The sequence below is a fragment of the Colobus angolensis genome, unplaced genomic scaffold (assembly GCF_000951035.1).
Source record: "Colobus angolensis palliatus isolate OR3802 unplaced genomic scaffold, Cang.pa_1.0 Scaffold559, whole genome shotgun sequence".
Taxonomy (NCBI): domain Eukaryota; kingdom Metazoa; phylum Chordata; class Mammalia; order Primates; family Cercopithecidae; genus Colobus; species Colobus angolensis.
In genome coordinates, this window is record NW_012119143.1 from 445,638 (window position 1) to 466,995 (window position 21,358).

A 21,358-nucleotide genomic window follows, 5' to 3' on the forward strand; every position below is an offset into this window, starting at 1 on the left:
TTTATGCGGGGGGAGGCTGGAAAGGACCTAGTGGGGGTAGGGGATGCAGGGTGAGTGGGTGGGGACAAGAGTGAGTGGGGGGGTGATGGAGGGTGAGTGGGTGGGAAGGGTGAGGATGGAGGGTGGTTAGGTAGGAAAGGAGGGTGAATCTGGTGGAAATGGAGGGTGAGTGGGTGGAAATACAGGGAGAATCTGCGCCCTGCTCACTGTGGACGTGGAGAGTTCCCCCGTGACTATGGCTCTGCCTCCCCGGGTCGTACCTCTCTCCTCCAGATGTAGTGACTCAAGCAGGGGCTTCTCATGCACTGGAAGCGGCACAGCATGGGCAGGGCCTGTCCTTCCTGCGGGCCTGTGAGGAGCACCCGGCTATCTGCACTGGCTCAGCCTTGCCCCTGGACAGGTGGGTCACGGATGTGTGACCTGGGGCTTCTGTGACAGACATGGCTGTTTCCACCATCTCCGGACGTCAGTGTACGCTGTGGACAAACGCAGCCGGTCTACGTGAGGTCTGTTCTGCCCTAAGGACGGGATGGGCTGAAATGCAAACTCCGGTCCAGACATAGCTGGAAGATGAGCGACCCGCCGCTGGGACTCAGGAAAAGCTACTGTTTTGGTTGTGATCCAGTAGATAATATTTAGGCTAACAAACGTCTACAAAGCCACCAACATTCTGATGGAGAAAAGAGCAGTCCCTGAACTCTGGGACCTGGTCTGATGCTTACAGGATGGCCCTGGTGGTCACAAAGCTTCTCACAGGACACCAGCCTCTGACACAGCCACCAGAGACCGTGACACAGCAAGTCCAAAGGTCACTATGCAACCACAAAACACCAGGCTCCCCCTTCCCCACTAAATGAGTGATGACTGCTTCTTTACCCACGGCAGCTTTATGCTCGAGTCCCTCCCTACAGATGCAATTGACTGCAATACCCAGTCACAGCATTGCCCCCAACCTTGAGTAGGTCCTGCTTCCCTAGACCCTCCCCAGATTCACCCAGCAAAGTCCAAAATCCTGTAAGTCCTTTCCAATCTCCTTTCACTGAGCGGCCCCACAGTCCCCCACAGCGTGCGTGCTTCTTTGCTGAGAAGAGTCATAAACCCAAGTGGTTCAGTTACAGGGGATTCCTGGTGGTCTTTGTCTGAAGGGCATTAGCACGGCTGTCTCCAAATGTCATGGTCGTGCTCCATGGGCCCAGCCACAAAGATCCAGATGGGGGCTAGTGAGGTCCAGTGCACCACCCAGTCCCTTCTACCCAAGACAGCAGTGAGTATTCAGTCCTGGGAGCTGGTGACAAGAAGAAGGCCCTTCATCCATCCCCACTGAGGTCTTCTGTGTCCTCCCATGGGCAGAGGCCTGAGGTCTCCTGGGGTGAAGCATCATGGATACTCAAGGCTGGTTATTTTGGATAACTGCAAAACCTGATCCATAGAGGCTCCATGAGGGCAGGGAGCCAACGTGCTCATCTTCAGGTCTCTCCCGATGCACTGGTTTTCATTCTCCGGCTTTTCCCTTCTTCTCAATAATAGAAAATGGGCTAGGCACAGTGGCTCACGACTGTAATTCCAGCACATTGGGAGGCTGAGGTGGGTGGATCACCTGAGGTCAGGAGTTCGAGACCAGCCTGGCCAAAATGATGAAACGCCATCTCTAATAAATAAATACATAAAAAATTAGCCAGGCATGGTGGTGGGTGCCTGTAATCTCAGCTACTTGGGAGGCTGAGGCAAGAGAATCACTTGAACCCGGGAGGCAGAGGTTGCAGTGAGTCGAGATTGCACCACTGCATTCCAGCCTGGGCAACAAGAGTGAAACTCCGTCTCAAAAAAAAAAAAAAAAAAGAATGGAAAATGTCCTGGAACAGACCTTAAAGTCTCCACCTGCTGTGCCTTTTTGCTGCCCATACCCAGCCACTGAAGCTCCAGGTCAGGACCTGGAAAGTCACTTTCAGCTGCATCTTCTAGTCCTCGAGGTTCCTTCTTAAGTCACTGCACTAAGGGGCTGTTCTGGCTTTATGCACTCATCTCCATGGGCAGCCTTGTCCACCTTTGGGTAACTCTGTCTTAAAATCCTGTCTGGAACCCGGAGGAGTTTCTTCATGGCTCATAAGAAACTGCAGGAAGAAAACAGAATCTCTCCTCTACAGAACGGTGTTGGGTCCTGGAAGATGACAATCATGTCCCTGTTAAGCCGACCTGCTGCAGGTTCCTGCAGCCGTCTCAGAGGGGACTCCATAAAGCTCTCACCTGCTTCTCCCACTGACGCTGTGCGCACCTGTCACATCTCTTCTGGGTGGCTCTGTGATCCTAGTGGCTAGCATCCAGTAGGTGCTCAGCAAGCATTTTTGAATGAAGTGTCCATTTATTAGTCCTCTCTAATAAATGTATATTTTATGATCCTTTTCATCACCGGGCAATACACTTTCTGGAGGCATGAAGTGAGGAGAAGCCCATGTCGGGCCACAGGGCCTCGAACAGCAAGTACATGCCTTGATTTCTGCATACTCAGTGCCTGTTATACTCAAAGAATATTCCTTAAATCAATGAATGAATGAAGAGTATTTCTAGCTTTCCAGGCTATTCAAGGGCTAGAAAGTTGGAAAAGAATGAGTAAATTCCCCATATCCCACCCTTACTTTTACCCCATAACACAAATGCCATTGAACCAGGATATGCACTCAAGCCAAAATTCATGCCTACAGCCCCCATCCTTAGTGAATTCATGCTGTTGAGAGACTGCATGGGGGAAGGACTGAGATGCTGGGAGAGCACAGTGAATGGAACTATGAATGATTTTGTTCTCTTAACAAACTTTTTTTTCTTTTTAGATAGAGTCTCGCTCTGTCACCCAGGCTGGAATGCCGTGGTGTGATCTCAACTTACTGCAACCTCCACCTCCCAGTTCAACTGATTCTCATGCCTCAGCCTCTTGAGTAGCCGGGACTACAGGTGTGTGCCACCATACCAGGATAATTTTTGTATTTTTAGTAGTGATGGGGTCTCACTACATTGCCCAGGCTGGTCTCGAACTTCTGGCCTCCAGTGATCTTCCCACCTCAGCCTCTCAAAGTGCTGGGATTACCAGTGTGAGCCCCTGCATCCAACCCAAACCCTCGTTATCTTCACCTGTGGTACGGAAAGTTTGTAGCCACTTGTCTGCCAAACCTGATTGGCTTATGTGGCTGGCCAGGAGGATGCTGATGCTCTGAGAGCTTATTGCAGAAAGTGTCTGCACATTCCCTTAGTATGTGTCAGGCTGAGCTAAGTTATTCTACGATTCCTTTTTAGAGCTCTAATATTGTCCCCTAATCCAGAAGTGTTTGGAGAGAATAAAAACTACCCATTCTGGTTGGGCACGGTGGCTCATGCCTGTAATCCCAGCACTTTGGGAGGCCGAGGTGGGCAGATCCCTTGAGCTCAGGAGTTGGAGACCAGCCTGGGCAACATGGCAAGAACCTGTCTCTACAAAAAATACAAAAAAGTAGCCGGGCGTGGTGCCCACCTGCAAGTAGTCCCAGCTACTTGAGAGGCTGAGGCGTGAGGATTGCTTAAGCCCTGGAGGTCAAGGCTGCAGTGAGCCATGATCGTGCCACTGAAGTCCAGCCTGGGTGACAGAGAGGTCCTGTCTTGACAAATAAACAAATGAAACAAAACAAAACAAAAATACCTATCCCCAAATAGCATCCAGCTCTCTGTGTGCCTTTCTCTTTGATGGTTTATGACTGGACTTCCTTAATCAGCTACAAAGCAAGGCTTAAAGAAATGATGGAAATACCTAGCCACAAAGAACACGTTAAAGTGGAGGAGTTAGAGAGAAGGAGAGTGCGAGAGGAATGGACATTTGCTCCCTTCTTGTTGGATGGGCTTAAATCATGGATAGTGTCTCACATCGAATGGAGGTGGGAACAAAGCTTGGAGATAAAGGAGATGGGCTGGAAAGCAGCAGTGGGGGCTGGAAGGGAACTGCTGGCTGGCCAGCCTGCAAGAAGGGGAGCTGCACATTTCACAAAAAAATACATTTATGCGGCTGGCCAGGAGGATACTGATGGTCAGAGCGAATTGCAGAAAATGTGTGCATGTGCCCTTAGCATGGGAGAGGCTGAGCTAAGTGAGTCTACTCTTCCTTTTTAAGGGCTCTAATATTGTCCCCTAACCAAAAGATACGGGAATCTTAGAAAGACACTTGCATTTTCAGTTATGTTAGTTATTACAAGCACACAGTCCTTATCTACTCCCAGAAAGCATTCACATTATCTTACCAGGAGATTTCATAACATAATGCAGTTAGAATATATGAAAATGAGATTCATAACCACTAAGTGTGAGGCAAAGCTAATTGTAACAAGAACCCCGAATAAAACAGGAATCTGGGTTTTACCTTTGTGTTTCCTAGGAGCCATGGCAAAAAGATAAAACAGGGGAACCTATAGCTCATAAAAGCAGCAGGCAATTTTGACTGGAATCTCTTTCTCCTCCTCCACAGTGTATTAGAGTCTCTGCTATGCATGGGTGGGGTCTGTGATGTTTACAGCGAATCTAAGAAGTCATCCAGCCCTGTTTCCTCATTTTTCAGGGATGCAGATGGAGATTCAGAGGTGACAGTAATGTACCCAAGGACACAGGTGTCAGAAGTGGGATTTCTCTTCTCACTGCACCAAATGACCAGCTTGGCTGGTCAGCCTGTTGTCTTATCCCACTGTGACTGTGGTCAGATGAAAAAACTCGGCTCTTGCTTCATCTGTTCCCTGCAGCTGCAGTCCCTTTGGATAGACTCAGACTTAGGGGTGGACGTGAGGCAGGGCTCATGGGCAGTCCTCAGCTGTGGCAACGACATCCACACACCAACAGCTGCATGGTGACTTTGGTCCCTTGTGGGCTCCTGCGGCTCCTCCAGGTCTGAGATACTGAGGGTTCTTCCAGGGAAGCCTGCACTGGGGCAGAAGCCGCTGCAGGGGCCTGTGCCTAGGATGGGGCTAATGTCAGCCATGGTGACGGGGAAGGGCTTGGCCACTGGCCGGGGCGACACAGGCTGGGCAGGGCAGCTCCTTCCCAGACTCCTTCCAGAGTGGGCCGTTTGCAGAGTAGCTGGGCTGCCTTCTTGTGAGGATGTGGCCACTTCTGCAGCGGCGCTGAAGTACAATGTGGAACTCTGCTGTCCTTCCCCTCCTCTTGGCTCCCCACCCGTCCCCTTCCCCTGTGTCCCAGAAACAGCGTCGGCTCCTTCCTTTGGGGTGCCCACCCTCTGCGTGGCTGCTGGCTTCTGGCTGGGTGCCTCATCCTGCTGATTGCTGGCAAAAGATACGTAACTTGAGGTTTCCAATGGGTCGGCCTCTGCTTTAGGGACACTTTCAAATGCAGAGCTGTTCTCTAAGGTTGGCTGCTCACGGGATGAGGATGGGAGCTCTTGCTGGGCGGACAGGGCCTTCCTCTGCAGGTCGTCCTGTTGACTCAACCCCCACGCAGGTGGACAGTAGACAGGACTGGCATCTCCAAAGGCGGCATTGATCTTAGACACATTTCCTGTTTTTAGGGCAAGTTTCACCCACAGCCAGTGGTGATGACTGAGTAAGGAGTCCTCCACAGCAACCTGGGTCCCCAGCCCAGCCTCTGGGGGGACCTGCTCAGGGGTAGGGGGCTTCCCCAAAATGGTTAGCTCATAACTGGCCCCTTGGCATGAGCCTGAGCTCTCGGTTCTCTTCCCAGCTAGAGCTGCAGCCCGGGGAGAAGCTCCTCTCTCTGTTTTATCACCTCCTGCAATGCCACAGGACTTCCTTAGGCAGCTCTGCCAGATGTCTGTGGATTTTGGATGCAGCAGGCTGTAATAAATTACCAGCGAGACACTGCCTGAAAAAGAACAAAAAGACCACAAGGTTATGTTCTTTGAAGTCTGCATCCTCCCTGTGGTGTGCAGTTTCAGGTTCTGGCCCTTTTGTGTAGAGCAAGATAATTTGGGATCCAAAATAGGACTCTTCTTGGAGCCTCAGAACTGGATATTTTGGGGGAATTTAAGTAGGTTCCAGCTTCTATAAGCTGTAAATATTTCTAGACTTAAACACAAAGAACAAGGCTTAAATCCCATTGATTCTATGCTTTTGTCTTGAGGGTAGCTCCAGTTGAGTCATCTACATGTGTGTGCGTGTGAGTCTGCATCCATGCATGTGTGTGTGTGTGTACACACAGGTACAAAATGTTTGGTAGAAATATGCATTCAAGTAACTGGACCATACACTCCAAATTCAACTGTCAATACAGTGGTTGATGGGTTACAAAGCAGGGGGAAGGGAGGATGTAAGAAATAACCTCAAAAACAAGTAAGACCTAAACAGAGGTTAATCAGATTCATCAAAAACCCCATATCAAGGAATTTCCATGAACAACAACAATACTTCCTTTGTGCATAAACATCTTAATCACATTGTTGTCAGTTTAATTTATTTTGATCAGAAGTGTTGACTGCTGCAATAATTTCTTTAACAGAGCATTCCAGTAAGCCTCCCACGTTATTTCCAGTTTCCTGTTGTACTGGATAAAGGGCCTGGTTTCAGGGTGCTCATTATAAACAGCACAAAACCTGAAGTAATGCCTGAGGCCAGGAGACTGCAGCATGACGGAGCTAGAAAGACCCCCTGAGGACGCCCCCCACCCCCCAATCCTCTCTTGTCTTAGGGGACTGGGAGGTCCGGGTCAAGCAGCTGGTTAGTGGCCAGGCTCAAACTTGGGAAGGACAGATGGAATGCCTCGGTGTGCAGCGCCCCCTCTGCAGTAGGCCCTGCTCAGCCAATGTCTGCACTGTTTTGAATTCTCACAATTGCCCGGTGAGGGACATATTGTCATCCTTCTTGTACAAGCAGCCACCCAAGGCCAGGAGAGATGAACAAAGGACCCTGACCACAGAAGTCCTGGGCACCCTTATTCAGTGAACACAGGCTTTCCAGAGGCCATGTGGTCTGGGGGTTCTTGGTGGCATCCCCAGGCTGGCACGCAGTTGGTATTCAATGAATGTTGGTCACAGGATGGAAGGAAAAGGGGAGGAGCCTGGATGCAAGCTTGTGCTCCTTGGACTATAATTTGTAATCCATCTTCCCACTGAGGATTCCCAAGGGTCAACTGGGGAGCCAGGCATTGGCAGCTCCATCAGAGGCCAGAGGAGGGGCGGCAGACATGGTTCTGAGCCGGTGGCCACCTGGGTGCTGGGTGCTGCCCGCGGCTTTGGGCTCCCTGCTCACTGCCCTCCTGCTGTGCTGTGGGCCAGCGTACTAGCTGTGAAAATCTCTTCTCACTGGAGTGGAACTGGAAGGAAACCAGGCGTCCACTCCCAGGAGTGTGACAGGGTTTTGGAGTGGTGCGGGACCTCTTTTTTGAATCAGTGTTAAAATCCAGAAACGAGATGAGGGGACGTTTTTCCCTCCCACCACACTGTGCCCCCAGGACTCAGCTACACCTCCCATGAGCTGGAAAATCCAGATGAGTTGTTAGACCTCCCGGCTGGCAAGGCCCCTTCATTCCAAGTATCACGTGGCCCCTCCCTGAAGGAAGGATTACTTGAAATATGCCAGGAACACCCAGACTACCATGCAATGTGGTGAGAGGGGTGCTTCTCACCTGGGCAGCCTGATGTCCTCAGTTTCCCATAGGCCATTTATCCACACACACAGCTGAGAAATCAATGCTCTGCTATTCAAATGATTATCGTAAAAAAGACAAACCAGATGCCCATCCATGGGTCGATGGTGAAACAAGCCATGGTCCATCCCAGCCATGGGATGCAACTCAGCCATAAAAAGCAAAGAGCTACTGACACACAGCAGCCCGGGAGGCTCTCCAGAGAGCTGTGCCGGGTGAATAAGACCGATCCCCAGAGGGCACGCACTGTGGTGCTTTCACACAGCATTCCCCACGTGACAGAATAGCAGAAACAGAGAACAGATGGATGGTGCCCAGGAGGGGAGGAGGGGGCAGGGGCGAGAGGAACGGGGCCACAGGAAGGGTCCTCGGGGCAATGGAAGGGTTCTCCCTGCACCTTGACTGTACTATGTTGAGATCCTGGCTGTGATGTTGTACCACCGTTTTGCAAGATGTTACTACTGGGGGAAAACCTGGTAATGGGTACAGGGAACTCTCTGTATTATTTCTTTTTTTTTTTTTTTGAGACGGAGTGTTGTCCTGTCACCCAGGCTGGAGTGCAGTGTGGCGCGATCTCGGCTCACTGCAAGCTCCGCCTCCCGGGTTCAAGCAATTCTCCTGCCTCAGCCTCCCCAGTAGCTGGGACTACAGGTGCCTGCCACCATGCTCGGCTAATTTTTTGTATTTTTAGTATTTTTAGTAGAGACGGGGTTTCACCGTGGTGTCAATCTCCTGATCTCGTGATCCACCCGCCTCGGCCTCCCAAAGTGCTGGAATTACAGGTGTGAGCCAGCGCACCCAGCCTCTCTGTACTATTTCTTAAAACTACACTTCTAAAAAGTTTGATTTGAAAAAGAAGGGGTTGTCTCAGCTACCTGAAGCTGGAACAAGTGAGGAGCCATGACGTTTCGTGAAGAAGGACAGAGCTGAAACCCAGGGTGGTCTGTGGCTCTCAGACGCTTGTTACAAGGCCACAGCGTCTGACCCTTCTCCAACCTGTGAATAGCCCCTGCATCTCACTAAGTGCTTTGAATCCAGGTCATTCCTTTCCCAGGTCCAGGCCACTCACATAGGCCACGTCCAACCCCTGGCTGCTGTGAGCAAGAAAAGAACCCGAGGCCACTTCCAGGCACCTCTTCAGAGTGTGGGTGACAGCGAGCAGGCTCTGGAGTGAGGGCAGGAGATGTTGCAGAGGACTGGGGAATCTTTGTCCCGGCCCGTGTTGCAGAAGCACGAGGCCCCATGTGAAATGTGCAGGTGCTGGCCTTGATGGTCCCACCGCAGGCCTGAAAGTGACAGTGGTGGAAGCCTGCCGTGCTGGGAGAGGAGGGTGGTGTCCATACCTTTCAAGTAGGGGGTGAAATCCCTGCCGAGCTCATGCTAATCTGGGAAGCGAGGTCATCACTGTGGGCACGGCACAGACCTTGGGGCCATGCATTCATAAAACATGGCTGATTACAGCTGCCAGGCCTGTGCTGAGGCCTGCATTGGAGCTGGGCTTGAATCTCAGCTCTATCTGTTACAAACCATTGTATCTTTTGGGGACTCGACCTCCTCTGTGCCTCACCTTCCTCTCCTCCACTGCTAGGGCACCCACCTCCTGGGGTGCTTGCCTATGGGCTGCAGAGGGTGCCATGTGAGGAGGATGTGAGGAGCTCCCCAAGGTGGGAGGGGAGAGGGAGGTCACGTCCTTGACCCTGCAGGAAACTCTGGGGAGGACGGGGGCTTTGGGGTAGAGAGGGACAGCCCCAGCTTTGTGTGAGGTTCTCAGCACAATCGCAAGGCAGATGAGGCTGAGCTCAGTGTCTCATGCTCTGATGGGGACGGCTCAGCTACCCACAGTGCAGTGAGCCTGGTTCCTTGATCTCCAGTTAACCACATCTGAACTCAGTTTCCTGCCCTTTGAGCTCATTGTAAAAAAAAAAAAAAAAAAAAAAAATAGGTTGGGGAGGGGATGTAGATAAGAAGGCAACATTGGGGCTTACCAATCAGAAATCCAGACAGGACCCCAGCTATGGTCTGCAGGCTGGTCCACGATGCCTCCTGGAGAAAGTCGGTGGCCAAAAGCAACAGGATGATGTTCTCCAACAGCATGACCTGCGGGACCCAGGGGAGAGGCACCACACCTCCTCAGGTGCAGACCACCCAGGGACCACCTCTTCCCGTGAGTCTGCAGCGGCTCCCCCTCCCCTCCATCCTGAGTACCCACTGGAGACCCCAGGCTGCTGGGGCTTGCCCAGGAGCAGGGCTGTGTCCCACTGAGACCTTCTCTGGCAAAGAGAGAGCCACTCTGTTCTCAGAGTGGCTCATTAAAGTGTCTGCAGAATCATAAAGGCCCAGCAAATGTAAGCCTCAAATGGCTGTGGGGCCGTCTTTAGAGAGTCAGTCTGGGCTGAGAGAACTTTTATTTTCTACTTTTCATATTTCTCCATCCTCACGCTAACTGCAGGCACGTATTAGTGTTGTAATTAAAGGCAGCTGCAGAGCTCATGTTGCCACTGAATTCCAGGGAGCTAGGGTCACAAACTTTCTAACAACTTCAGGATTTTGGTTCCTTAAAATAATTGCTTTGCAGCCACCAGGTAAATTCGCCTTGTGGCCACCAGGTGGCAGCAGGAGATGGGCGCTCGCAGGCTGACAAAGGAGCTTGGCAGTGCGGCTGCTGCTGGTCAAAATGGCAGATGGTCCAGAAGGCTCTTTGTACCCCTGTCTGGGTCGGCTTATTAACTTTGCTTTCCAATTTTTAAATATAAAAATATATATCTTCATTAAAATAAGTAAACGAACTCGACGTAATTCAAAGACTATATATTTAAATACGGTGTATGTTATTTATTTAAAAATAATACTTATATACTGATTTGCTAAAACTCTCTAAAGATTTGCCAGGATTATTCATTGGCTTCATTTTTCACTCTCAAAAATTCAAATAAGTAGATAAATAAAAAAATTATGAGGAGCTGCTTCGTAATCCTACGAATGTCTATTCTCCCAGTCCCTCTGGGCGCAATCGGCAGGGTTTCTCTACTAAAGGCCTTGGCCAGCAGCCAGTACAGAAGGCGCCTTTCTTCCCCCACTCCTCAGCTGTGTGGTTCTGGTGGTTCAGATCCTTACATTTGTCCCAACTCCATCACCTGCCTCCTGTCTTTCCCACCATTTTCGTGGTTCTGGCCCCAGGCCTTCTGCCTAGGCAACCCCATCTTCATTCTCTCTCTGAAATCTCTCCTCCACACCAATGTCAGGGCAAACTGCTTCACCCAGAGACTGCACCTTGCCATTCCTCCCCAGTGCACCTCGAAACAGCCCCCCTTAACTTCAGGATCCAGTCCCTACTTCTCAACAGAGCAGATGGTCCTGTTTGCCAGTTTGCCCCAATTTTCCTTTCTGGGGTCATCTTCCAGCATGCTCTCCTCAAATGACATTCCACTGACAAAGAGTGTTTCCTCAACCAAACTCCAGTCAGGATCCTCTGAGCCTTCTTTTCCATGAGTCTTCAACCCTGGCCAACGAGAACTCCAGGCTCAGCACATATGATGCCCCTCACCTCCCCACACCGAGACACTTGAACAAACACTGACAGAGTTTCCAGCGGCTCAAGGCCTCACCCCTAAGATGCTGACCTCAGTCTCCTTTAAGTTCCTGCCTAAGAAAGCGCAATGCTGCCAGGAGAATGTACTGTTTGTTCCAGCCAAAACCTCATGCTGGGCGGATAGGACCCTGGACTTCCTTTCCGAGCAGTAACTTTTAGAAAGCTTGCAATTGCAAATCGTTTTGCTGTGCTCTGAGATACACATCTTCATTACCCAGAACTGTCTCCTCAACGACCCAAGAGCCATCTATTTAAATACAGACTCCAAGCCTGGTGGGTGCATTGCTCTAACAGGACTGACTCTTGCCTCCTGTCATAAAGACATGAGAAATTTGTTTCTGTTCCTAACAAGAGACAAGCGCCAATGAACAAACGCAGACAGCACGCTCCCATTTACGATCCCACTTTCCTGCTTTTTGTAAATTTCCACCTCCCTGTCTCTGCCCAAGCCCCTTGATGTTCCTCCGCCTTCCTCCTTTTTTCTCCCTTTTAAGTCCCCAGTCATCTCTGCACAACTTGAAGGTGGGTTCAGTTCATGTGGGGCTGTCTTCCCTGTGGTGATAAGACTCAGTGCAATCTGTTTTCATTGCTTTTAATGAGTGCAGGGCTTTGTTTGCCTCTGACGCTGCATGCACTCACTTTCCTGTGGATTTCCAGACACTCCAGGGTCTTCTGCAGCTTTGCCTGACATGTCCTAGCCCCTTCCACACCTTTCCTTCAGGTGAACCTCGCTCACCACACAGCACCTGGTGCAAGTCCCCTCTGTAAACCCTTCCCTGACTTTCCCAGGCTCCGCCTCTTGTGTCCTGTGGAGTTTTGATAGCGTCACTTCTCTGATCACAGTGGCTGCATGGATTTGCTTACGTCTTTGTGGCCACTGAGGCATGACACTCTCACACTGTGGTGTCGAACTCCATCTTCAGCACAGGAGGAAGCTGACTGTGTGCTGATGTGAATAAACCCATGATGGGTGAAAGAAGTGAGACCAGGTCTTATATTACGTTCAGAAATGACCGAGAGGCCTGCTCCCGCCTCTGCGCAGGAGGTGAGGACGGGTGAGTAGCTCCTGAGCTAGGCCGGTCAGAGTGTCACCTGCGGCTGTCTCCAGACACAGATTCCCAGGTCCCATTCAGACCTACTGAGCCAGAATCTCTGAGGGGCAGCCTGGGGATCTCCACTGCAGAAAAGTCGTGGCGACTGAGGTGAGAATGTGACAAGCGCAAGCAAACAAGGCGGCAGGTGTCAAACTCCTTATTGAACTCCTGCTTACCTGGGCGTTGGCAGACGGGATGTCCACCTATGAATAAGCCCCTTCAGCAAATTGGCTGAGAAAATCAAGATTCCACTTTGTTCACGTGGGGATCATGTGGGTCGGGAGGCTGCTCATGCATGACCTGGACCCTGTCGCATGTGAACTTATCTACAACACACATGCTGTTATGCTCGGTGTTCAGCTGTGGAAGCTGAGGTTGGTGAGGCTCAGTAATGTGTCCAACGTCACAAGTCCCGTGAGCTCTGTCCGGCTCCATAGCCTATGAGGTCGCTGTGCTTTATGGGTCCCAAAATCAGCAGGTGTCCAGGACGCTCCCCTTTCCTGGACGGCAGCTGCATCCCGCCTTTATCTTCACCCAGGTCTCTACCCTGGAATGCCTGACTCCTGCCTCAAAAGTCTCATCTTTTCATGTCAATAATGGCCACAATTTATGGGTTATTTTGTGCCAGCTACTTATGTATATTGTTTTATTTGGTCTTTATCGGAACCCTGCAAAGTATGTAGATCTTATTTAATCTTCACAGGAACACTGAGAGGGTGACTTATTCCCAGTGTGCATGAAGAAGGAGGTTCAGACAGTTGAAATTCTTGGCTGAAGCCAGTTGGTGGTAGCAGCCAGCAGAGCTGGGCTCCAGTGCAAGTTTTCTGACTCCAAAACCCGTGCCCCCACCTACGTGGTTATATTTTCTCTCCTTTTCCCATTATAATCCAGCTCAATCTCCACTGTCCATCTGAAAGTCTCTGGTCATCCTGATGAGAGGTGATGCTGGCAGCTACTCCTATGAGTCCCAGACATTTTTTTTCTCTCTTGGCACCTAGCCACATTCTGTCTGATTTTAGTTATTTGGGTGCCTACTTACTTTCCAAGTATTATAATTTTTTTTTAATAGGAAGAAATCTCTACTGCCCTCAAAGCAATCTGAAGAAGTATGAAGCCACTTCTGTGTTTCTGATACTCTCTAGGGCTATGCCTGGATCTTAATCATAAACACCTAATATAAATGGAGTTGATTAACAAAGACATTGAGTATAGGATATAATACCGTTGAATCGTAATGATATTCAGCAGGTGGGCTGATGTAGAGAAGACATCACCAAATATGCCTCAGTTGTTGCCACATTGAATGCGGGGCCACAACTGGAGATCGGGTTACTATTTTCAAAACCTGTCATCTCTGTTCAAGACTATAATGTCTTTAAGAATTTTTCTTAAACTAAGCTATTCTTTCTTCAAGAGATAGGTGTGCACTGGTGCACACACAAACACCCCCCCACACACACACACCCATACACACCCCACTTGCTGTGTACACTGTACAAGTTAGGGTGAAGAAAAGTGCCACTTGCCATGTAGAATGTGACCATCCTGTTTCTGGAAGGGCTGTCCCAGAAGCTGAGGTAGCAGAGGATGTACACAGCCCCCACGAGCAGGTTGAACAGCCTCCAGTGGCAGGTGCTGTCGATGATGTCACTCTGCTGGGCGACGAGCCAGAATGTCATCACCAGCCAGTGGGCACCTGCAGAGAATCCAGGTGCAGATGTCAGGGTCCACACGGGGAGGTGGGGGGACAAGCATGGACACAGAGACCAGGGGCTGGAAGCCTCTCTGATCACATTTGACTCAGCCTCCAAGAAGAGACATCAAAACCCAGAAGAGATCTGAGGGGGACAGAAAACCAATGCAGTTTGTCTTTGCATGTATTATCCCATTTTATTTTTATAAAGGGTATCTGACCTAATTTGAAGATGACAAAAGAAAGACTAGCTTCAATAACACTTGCCAAATATTGTATATCTATGCCCTTTTTTTCCAGAAAGTGTTTAAAGAGGCAGTTATAAAACTGACTGCCAATTATTTTAAAATTGTTACAAGAGCTGAAAACCTCCACATCCAAAGGAAAGAACTCTATGTGGTGCAGCTCTAATTTTTATTCCCATATTTTAAGATGAGTAAATCATTCTGGATTTCAAGCTGACTTTTTAAAAAAAGAATAACAAAATAGCTAATCTCTCTTTAGAAGCACAGTTTTTTTTTTTTCAAAAAAATTATCTTTTCTGCCAATAACTGTATTTAATGTTTGATCTAGGCCCAAGAGCCGAATATTTCTTAATGTCTCCAATTCTCTTAAAACAAGAGTACACTGTTCCTTCTTGCAGAATATATTCACTGATGACCAGAGATGACAGCTCTCCTTGACAGGGACACACAGGCCCTATTCAGGGAGCCTCCAGAGCCAGATGGACTCTCTGTCATTGCCATTCATATGTGTGTGCCTAGACTGAGGGAGGAGGGAGGGCTTGGATTTAGTGGAGCTGTCCTATTTGCAACAGAGGAGATGTCCGAGATTCAGCATTCAAAGGAAATGGTGCACTTTTGGAGGCTATGTGCGGTATCACATATATACTGTATATTTTTATATCAGGTGAGGCAGGTGGGACCTTGTACCTCCCTCCTGTTTGACTGACAGTTTTCCTACATAAAAGACTTCGGCCTATAACACAGAATAGTCTCCTGAGAAGTTCTCTGCTCCAGATTTAGCTGGGAGTTTTGAGGGCTGGGATGTCTAAGCTGAGTATCTCCCAAGACAGCCAGCATGCGTTCCTTCCTGCTCTGGATGTGTACTCATCGGGAGCTGCAGTCTAGACCTCCATGCTCTTGAATCTGGGCTGGCTGTGCTTGCTTTGAACAGCAGAATACAGCAGAAGCAATGCTGAGCCAGTTCTGAGCCTAATTTTACAGAAGACTAGCAGTTCCCAGTTCCTCTCCATTGGAATTTTCAGCTGCTGATTCCTGTCAAGGCTCCCTATGAATCTGAACACCTGCTACCCCACTGCCATCTCTGAGGCCCCCCAAGTTTCAAGATCCATTCAGCAGAGAGCCCAGTCAGCCTGCAGGCCTGGGACTGAGGATCATAAGTGGTTATTCTTGAGACCTTCATTTCTGGGTTGGTTTTTTATGCAGCAACAGATGACCAGATCATTAGCTCAGCTCACCTGCAACCACCAAAACCCAAACGTGGTAGGCTTTGTAGAACAGAACCAGACTCAGCACACGGGTTCCCAACATGCCCATCCTCCAGAGCTGCTGGCAGAAGAGGGCGGCCCATGGCACGGCCAGGTGGCCTGGCTTCATGAAGCCCATGAAACGAGTGTAGGACACCAGCGCCCAGGAGAGGGAGGACCAGGAGAACAGGGTGCTCACCCCTGCAAGGGAAGCAGAAAGACGTGGTATGCTTTGAAGGTTCCGAAGTGACAGTACCTTGTGAAGATTTACTCATGGCATTTCTTTAATGGGATGTGTAACCTCTTGTTAAAGCCTAGCTGCACAGAGGGTATCACTAACCCACCACCTTGACTAACAGGTGACATAACAACTCTGTGTCCAAATACACATGTCTATATTCAGGAAGAAACGGGGATATGCAGGAAATATTTCCACTACACAACGTACTAAATGCTCTTCCCAGCAAATGGGCTGGACTCTTTCTTTCTATGTCCTTTAAGAAACACGTCCCACTTCCTGATCCTCTAAGCCCGCTATATATAACAAAGCTGATTCTGTAAGGCTCTGAACATGGCTCCACCCCAAATGTACTTTGCTGTTTGATCCATATGACGGAGGTTTAATAAAAGAACCAAAACATCCAACGGTGTCAGGTTCTTTGATAAAGACGGATGGAAGGACAGGACAGTCATGTATGTGATGCATTTAATTTATGCATATGCAATCGTGGACACTCAGCAAACAGGAAGGGCGAGATGAAGATGGAAGGGGAGAGGTGGAGAGGGAGAGAAGGGGAGGGGAGGGAAGGGGAGGGGAGAAAAGGGGAAAGCAGGAGGGAGAGGGAGAGGGAAACAAGAAGCAACTGACAGAAACATGGAGAGACATAATGACAATGTGAATGGCCTGAAATGAGTGGGAGCTGGAGACAAATATTGCTGAGGCCTGCATTGTTCTCAGTTTCCATATGGCTTTGAAGGCATAAGCCTCTGGCTTTGTAAAGAAGTTTCTCTTTCTTTCTTTCTTTCCAGCGTCTCACTCCGTCACCTGGACTGGAGTGCAGTGGTGTAACATGGCTCACTGCAGCCTCAAACTCCTGGCCTCAAGTGATGCTTCTACTTCAGCCTCATGAATAGCTGGGACTACAACTGCATGCCCCCATGCCTGGCTAATTTCTGTATTTTTTGGTACAGATGGGTTTTCGCCAGGCTGGTCTTGAGCTCCTGGGCTCAAGCAATCCGCCCACCTCAGCTTCCCAAAGTGCTGGGACTACAGGTGTGAGTGTTGTGCCCGGCCAAGAATTATTCTAATGACTAAAGATACAAGAAAAACATGTGCATTGAGTTTATGGAGAGGCAGTCTTTCCAAGGCATTTTCAGGGTAATTTTGATTATGAGCAATTTCTATCTTATGGGCTAACTTTAGAACATGACCCTTAAGAAAGAAGGGAGCCAACTCTCTGTAAACTCAATGCACCAGCAAAAGCCAGTTTTAAGCATCATCTTGGGCTAGTGAGCTCAAGGTGCCCAAATGCTCCTAAGCAGAGGAAATCTCGAAGGGAGGGTTTTGCCAAAGAGGTTCACGTTCCTGTCCCCCTTCAGCTGCCAGACAGTCTGTGTTCTGTGGTGAAAGTTACTCACCTGGCACAATATCTGTGAAGCCTGAGGCTAGAAAAACATACGTCTGAAGCAGCAGGTGGGGTCCAGTCTGCAGCAGGGCCTCCAACAGTCGAAGGGCCGACAGGTCGGCCTCCTGCAGCTGCAGCCAGCCTCGATGGGGAGCCTCCTGTACCTTCTGCAAAGCGGTCAGCACAGCGTCCCAGTGCCTAGGGAACAGCGGAGGACACGTGACCTGGAGCCAGACTGTGGTGAGCTTCAATAGGACCAGCTTTCATTTAGAGAGATACTACATGCTAAGCAATATCCTATGCCCTTACTAGTCACCTAGATTACTAGTTAGTCTCCTGCCAGGCACTGACTGCAAGCAGAAGACGTCAATTCTGTGTAAGTTCCCTGAGTCCCATGGTGCTCAGCCAGGCCACACTCTCCCCACGTCTGGTACCCCAGTACCTGCCCCGGGGGCTCTTTGAGATGCAGCGGCTGCATGGCAAGGGAACCCAGGCTGCCAGCTCTGTGAGACTCGGCAGTCACCCTGACCTGAGTCCCTCCCCAGACCCTCTTGGGACGGGAATTCATTTATTGACAGATGTTTGTTGCAAGGTACTGTGTTGTCATCTCTTTGGAGGACAAAAAGATGAAAAGCCCTCATCCTCATCCTCACAGAATGTAGAACTCTGGGCTGCTAAACCTGGGGCACATGAAGAGCAGACAGGGAAGAAGGATCTGGGGGCTTTGCTGGGGGGTGGCCAGGGGTCCAGGTGGCTGGAGCACCATGCGGAGCTTGGAGGCTGATGTGGTTGGTCCCAGTGAAGCAGATCAGGGCCCTGAACCTCAGGCTATGGGGTTTGGATTTTGCTCTGGAAAAATGAATTTGGCAGAGGTATATGTACTATTTGGGGTATGAGATGAATGTGTATGGATTTGTGTGTCTATGTATGTGTGCATGCATAGTGCATAGTGCATGTATATGTGTGCACACACATGTGGTGTATATGTGCTTGTGTGTGTTATATGTATCTGCATGTGCATGTATGCATGTGTGTGTGCAAGTGTGCAAAACATGTGCATATATATGCATTATGTGCATGCATATGTATAGTATGTGTATATATGTGTGTGCATGCAGGTGCATGTGTGTATATTCATGTATGTGTGCAGTGTGCATGTGTAGCATGTGCAATGTGAGTGTGTGTGTGCATGCATGTGTTGTGTGTGTGCATGAACAGGGGATAGGAACATCAGGAGGAAATAGAGCTAATAGAATACTTCTAGCAGTAATTAGTGAAGGGTGAGTGAGAAGGGAGTCTTAGGAATGGAAAGTGGGGAGCAGGTGCAGAAAATAGTGGGGTTGGAGATCAGGATTTGATGACTGAACAGGGGAGATGAGGGAGGTTGCAGTGGCTTTGAGGTTTCAGGCCTAAATGACTTGGAAATGGTGGTGCTACTGACGGAATTAAGCCAGGTGAGGAGTGCTGGATTGGCTACAATAGGAATTTCTTCAGCAGTGAGGAATGTGAGGATGGGTGGAGCCCCCATAAGGAGAGATCTGGATGACCAATTGTGGTTGAGGGACTGGAAGTGACCAGAAGAGACTGTGTGAAGACAGCAGAGGCCAAGGACAGCACCCTGGGGTCTGTTCCCACTAAGGGGTCTGGATACTAAAGGGACACCAGCAAGGGTGGGTGGAGGCCAAGAACCAGGCAGCAGAGGGAGCTGCTGATGTCTGCACTGTGGATTACAGGATGGGGTGGCCCAGGGCCACGGGGACACATCGGTCACCCAGCCTGGGTGGCCTCCTAGGCTCTCGGAAAAGACATCAAGCACCAGAGAAAGAAGTCAGAACATGTCCTCGCTTCATTCTGTTTCCCATGAGCCTATGCCAGACACCTCTATTGGAAACTTCATCTCATGAGTAGAAAGTGGCACAGGCCGCCTTCCTTACAACCTGAAGAGCCACATAGAACCCAGGACGACGAAGCCACTCCCCAGCCACACCTGCGGGCTCTCAGACTTGGAGTCTCGCCTGGGGGTGAGATTTCGCCACCACCCACCAAATCCTCTCTGGGTCTATCCCGCAGCAGCAACAAGGAGACGACCGCAGCCGCCTGCACACAAGCCTGGTGCCCAGCAAACCCACCGGATTCTGCTTCCCTGTCTTGTCCAAGTTGAGAACTAGAGGTCACTTCAATTTAGCAGCTCCCGAAGTCAAGCTGGACGCATCTCGAAGGTCACCTGCAAAACTCCCTCTAGAGACTCCTAAGGCTCTGACTGGCAGGTGACAAGCTGGGTCCTGATGGCTGGCAAACATTTCTACGTCCAGAGCAGGAGATTCGGGGAGTCCTCTTGGAAATGGCTTTATTCATGGTGCTGAGATCCCAGGACAGATGTCTAAGAAAAACAACTTTCCCTTTTCATGATTTGGAATCCTGGAGTGAACCCATTTCTTACTGTGTCTTGATTCCTGACATAAACTCAATGTTAAGAAAAACCTATGACACTAAAACATGTAACCATGAGGGCAGGCAGTAGCTTTCTTTTCACTCTCAAATCATTTGTTCCTGACATGGGGTAGTTTCCTCTTCTTGCTCGTCCAGAAAGCTTTGTTTGTTCAATATGCATTTTTCCTGGGCTTTGAAAAGCCCACCTACTACAGACCACAGGAGACGTAAGAGAAATGAATCCCAGCTTTTTGGGAGGCCGAGGCAGGAGGATTGCTTGAGCTTAGGAGTTTGAGATCAGCCCTGGCAACATAAGGAGACCCCATGTCTACAAAACAACAAAAAAAATTAGCTGGGATAGTGGTGGGTGCCTGTAGTACCAGCTACTCAGGAGGCTGAGGTAGGAGGATCACTTGAACCCAGAAGGTCAAGGGTGCGAGTGAGCCATAATTATGCCACTGTACTCCAGCCTGGGTGACAGAGCAAGAAGACTCTCACAAAAAAAAAAAAAAAAAAAAAGTAAGAGAAATGAAAGATGTCTTTTAGAAACCTAAGATTCAGCGTGGAAAGAAAACATACAAATGTGAAAAGCTTAAAGAGGAAGAAATGTATCAAAAGTATCAAAATGAGTGGCTTGGGTAGTGGTGGAATCAGAGTCACAGGGAGAAGGAATAAGGTGGTCAGGGAAGGCTTCCTGGAAGAGGAGGACAGGCAAACTCTGGACAAGTAGATGGCAGGAACAGCCTAAAGGAGTGTCTGGGGTCAGTGGCACAGGGTACAAGGCACTGAAATGAAGGTCCATGTCTGGGAATAGCGAATATCTGGTGCTTGGTAAGGTGGGGGAGGCAGGAGAGGCTGAGTCGTGGGGCTACCCTTGTAAGAAACAGAGGACCAGTGGGAACGTGACTAGTCCAGTTTTCTGAAACGACATGTCTCGAACCCATTGCAGAGGGAGAAATTCAGGCTGAGACCCCTGGACAGCCACTAGGGAAGCTGGGGTGAAAGCTGAGGCGGGATGGAGAGCATGGGGGTTTGGTCACTAGGTCCTATGAGATGGTGTCCGACATCTGTCCTCACAGTCACTGCATCATTCCACGTCCTTATCAGCTCTTGCCTGGATTTCTGGATGCCCGCCTGGACCGTGTCCCTCCCAACTCTGTTCCATTTTATTGTCCCTGGTGCCATCTGTCTATAGGCTTATTTGCCCATATTATTCCTTTGCTCAAACCCTTCCAACAGGTCTCCAGGGCCTGAGGATAAAATCCAAACTCCTTATCCCAGTAGAAAAGTATCTTCACGGTCTAGCCCATTTATCTCCTGCCACATTCCTGCCATCTAGCAAATTCTTACCCTCTAGTCTCAATAAGCTTCTCCTAATTTCCTAAACACACCACTTCTGGAACGCATCTATGTCTTTGCACCAGCGGCTGCAGCTTTCTGTGTCGGAAATGCCTGTTCCTTCCCTACACTGATGGAACTCGCAGCATCCTTCAAGGGATCCTGAGGCAGGACTCGGCCCTCCAGCGCTAAGGCTGTATTTTATACACTTTTAAATATTAAATCTCCACCCATTTATGCTGAACCTGTCTTACATACCTTTAGAGTTTACCTTAACTTTGCTTTTGAGAACCTTGAATTTTCACTAAAGAAAAATTGCCAAACCAAGATGCACGCTAAGGATGAGATAGGCATTCTTCTGTCATCTCAGGCTGAGTTTACAAATGGATTTATGGGCTTAAAAAGAAAGATGAAAAAGATGTTGGTAACATACAGTATTAAAGTGGAAGTAAAAAACCTAAGTGGAAAAAGGTAATGGTC

General features: G+C 49.4%; 1 protein-coding gene across 1 annotated transcript in view; it reads right to left on the reverse strand.

Annotated features, from left to right (window-relative positions):
• Positions 1–4,175: 4,175 nt before the first annotated feature.
• The window catches only part of XKR5 (XK, Kell blood group complex subunit-related family, member 5), a 21,088-nt gene continuing 3,905 nt past the window's right edge, over positions 4,176–21,358 (reverse strand). The window contains exons 2-6 of the mRNA XM_011961501.1: positions 17,124–17,308; positions 15,477–15,686; positions 13,830–13,999; positions 9,606–9,717; positions 4,176–5,841 (exon numbers count right to left, since the gene is read on the reverse strand). Coding sequence (XP_011816891.1) covers positions 4,706–5,841; positions 9,606–9,717; positions 13,830–13,999; positions 15,477–15,686; positions 17,124–17,308 — 1,813 coding nt within the window. The 3' untranslated portion in view covers positions 4,176–4,705. The remainder of the gene's footprint in view (positions 5,842–9,605; positions 9,718–13,829; positions 14,000–15,476; positions 15,687–17,123; positions 17,309–21,358) is intronic.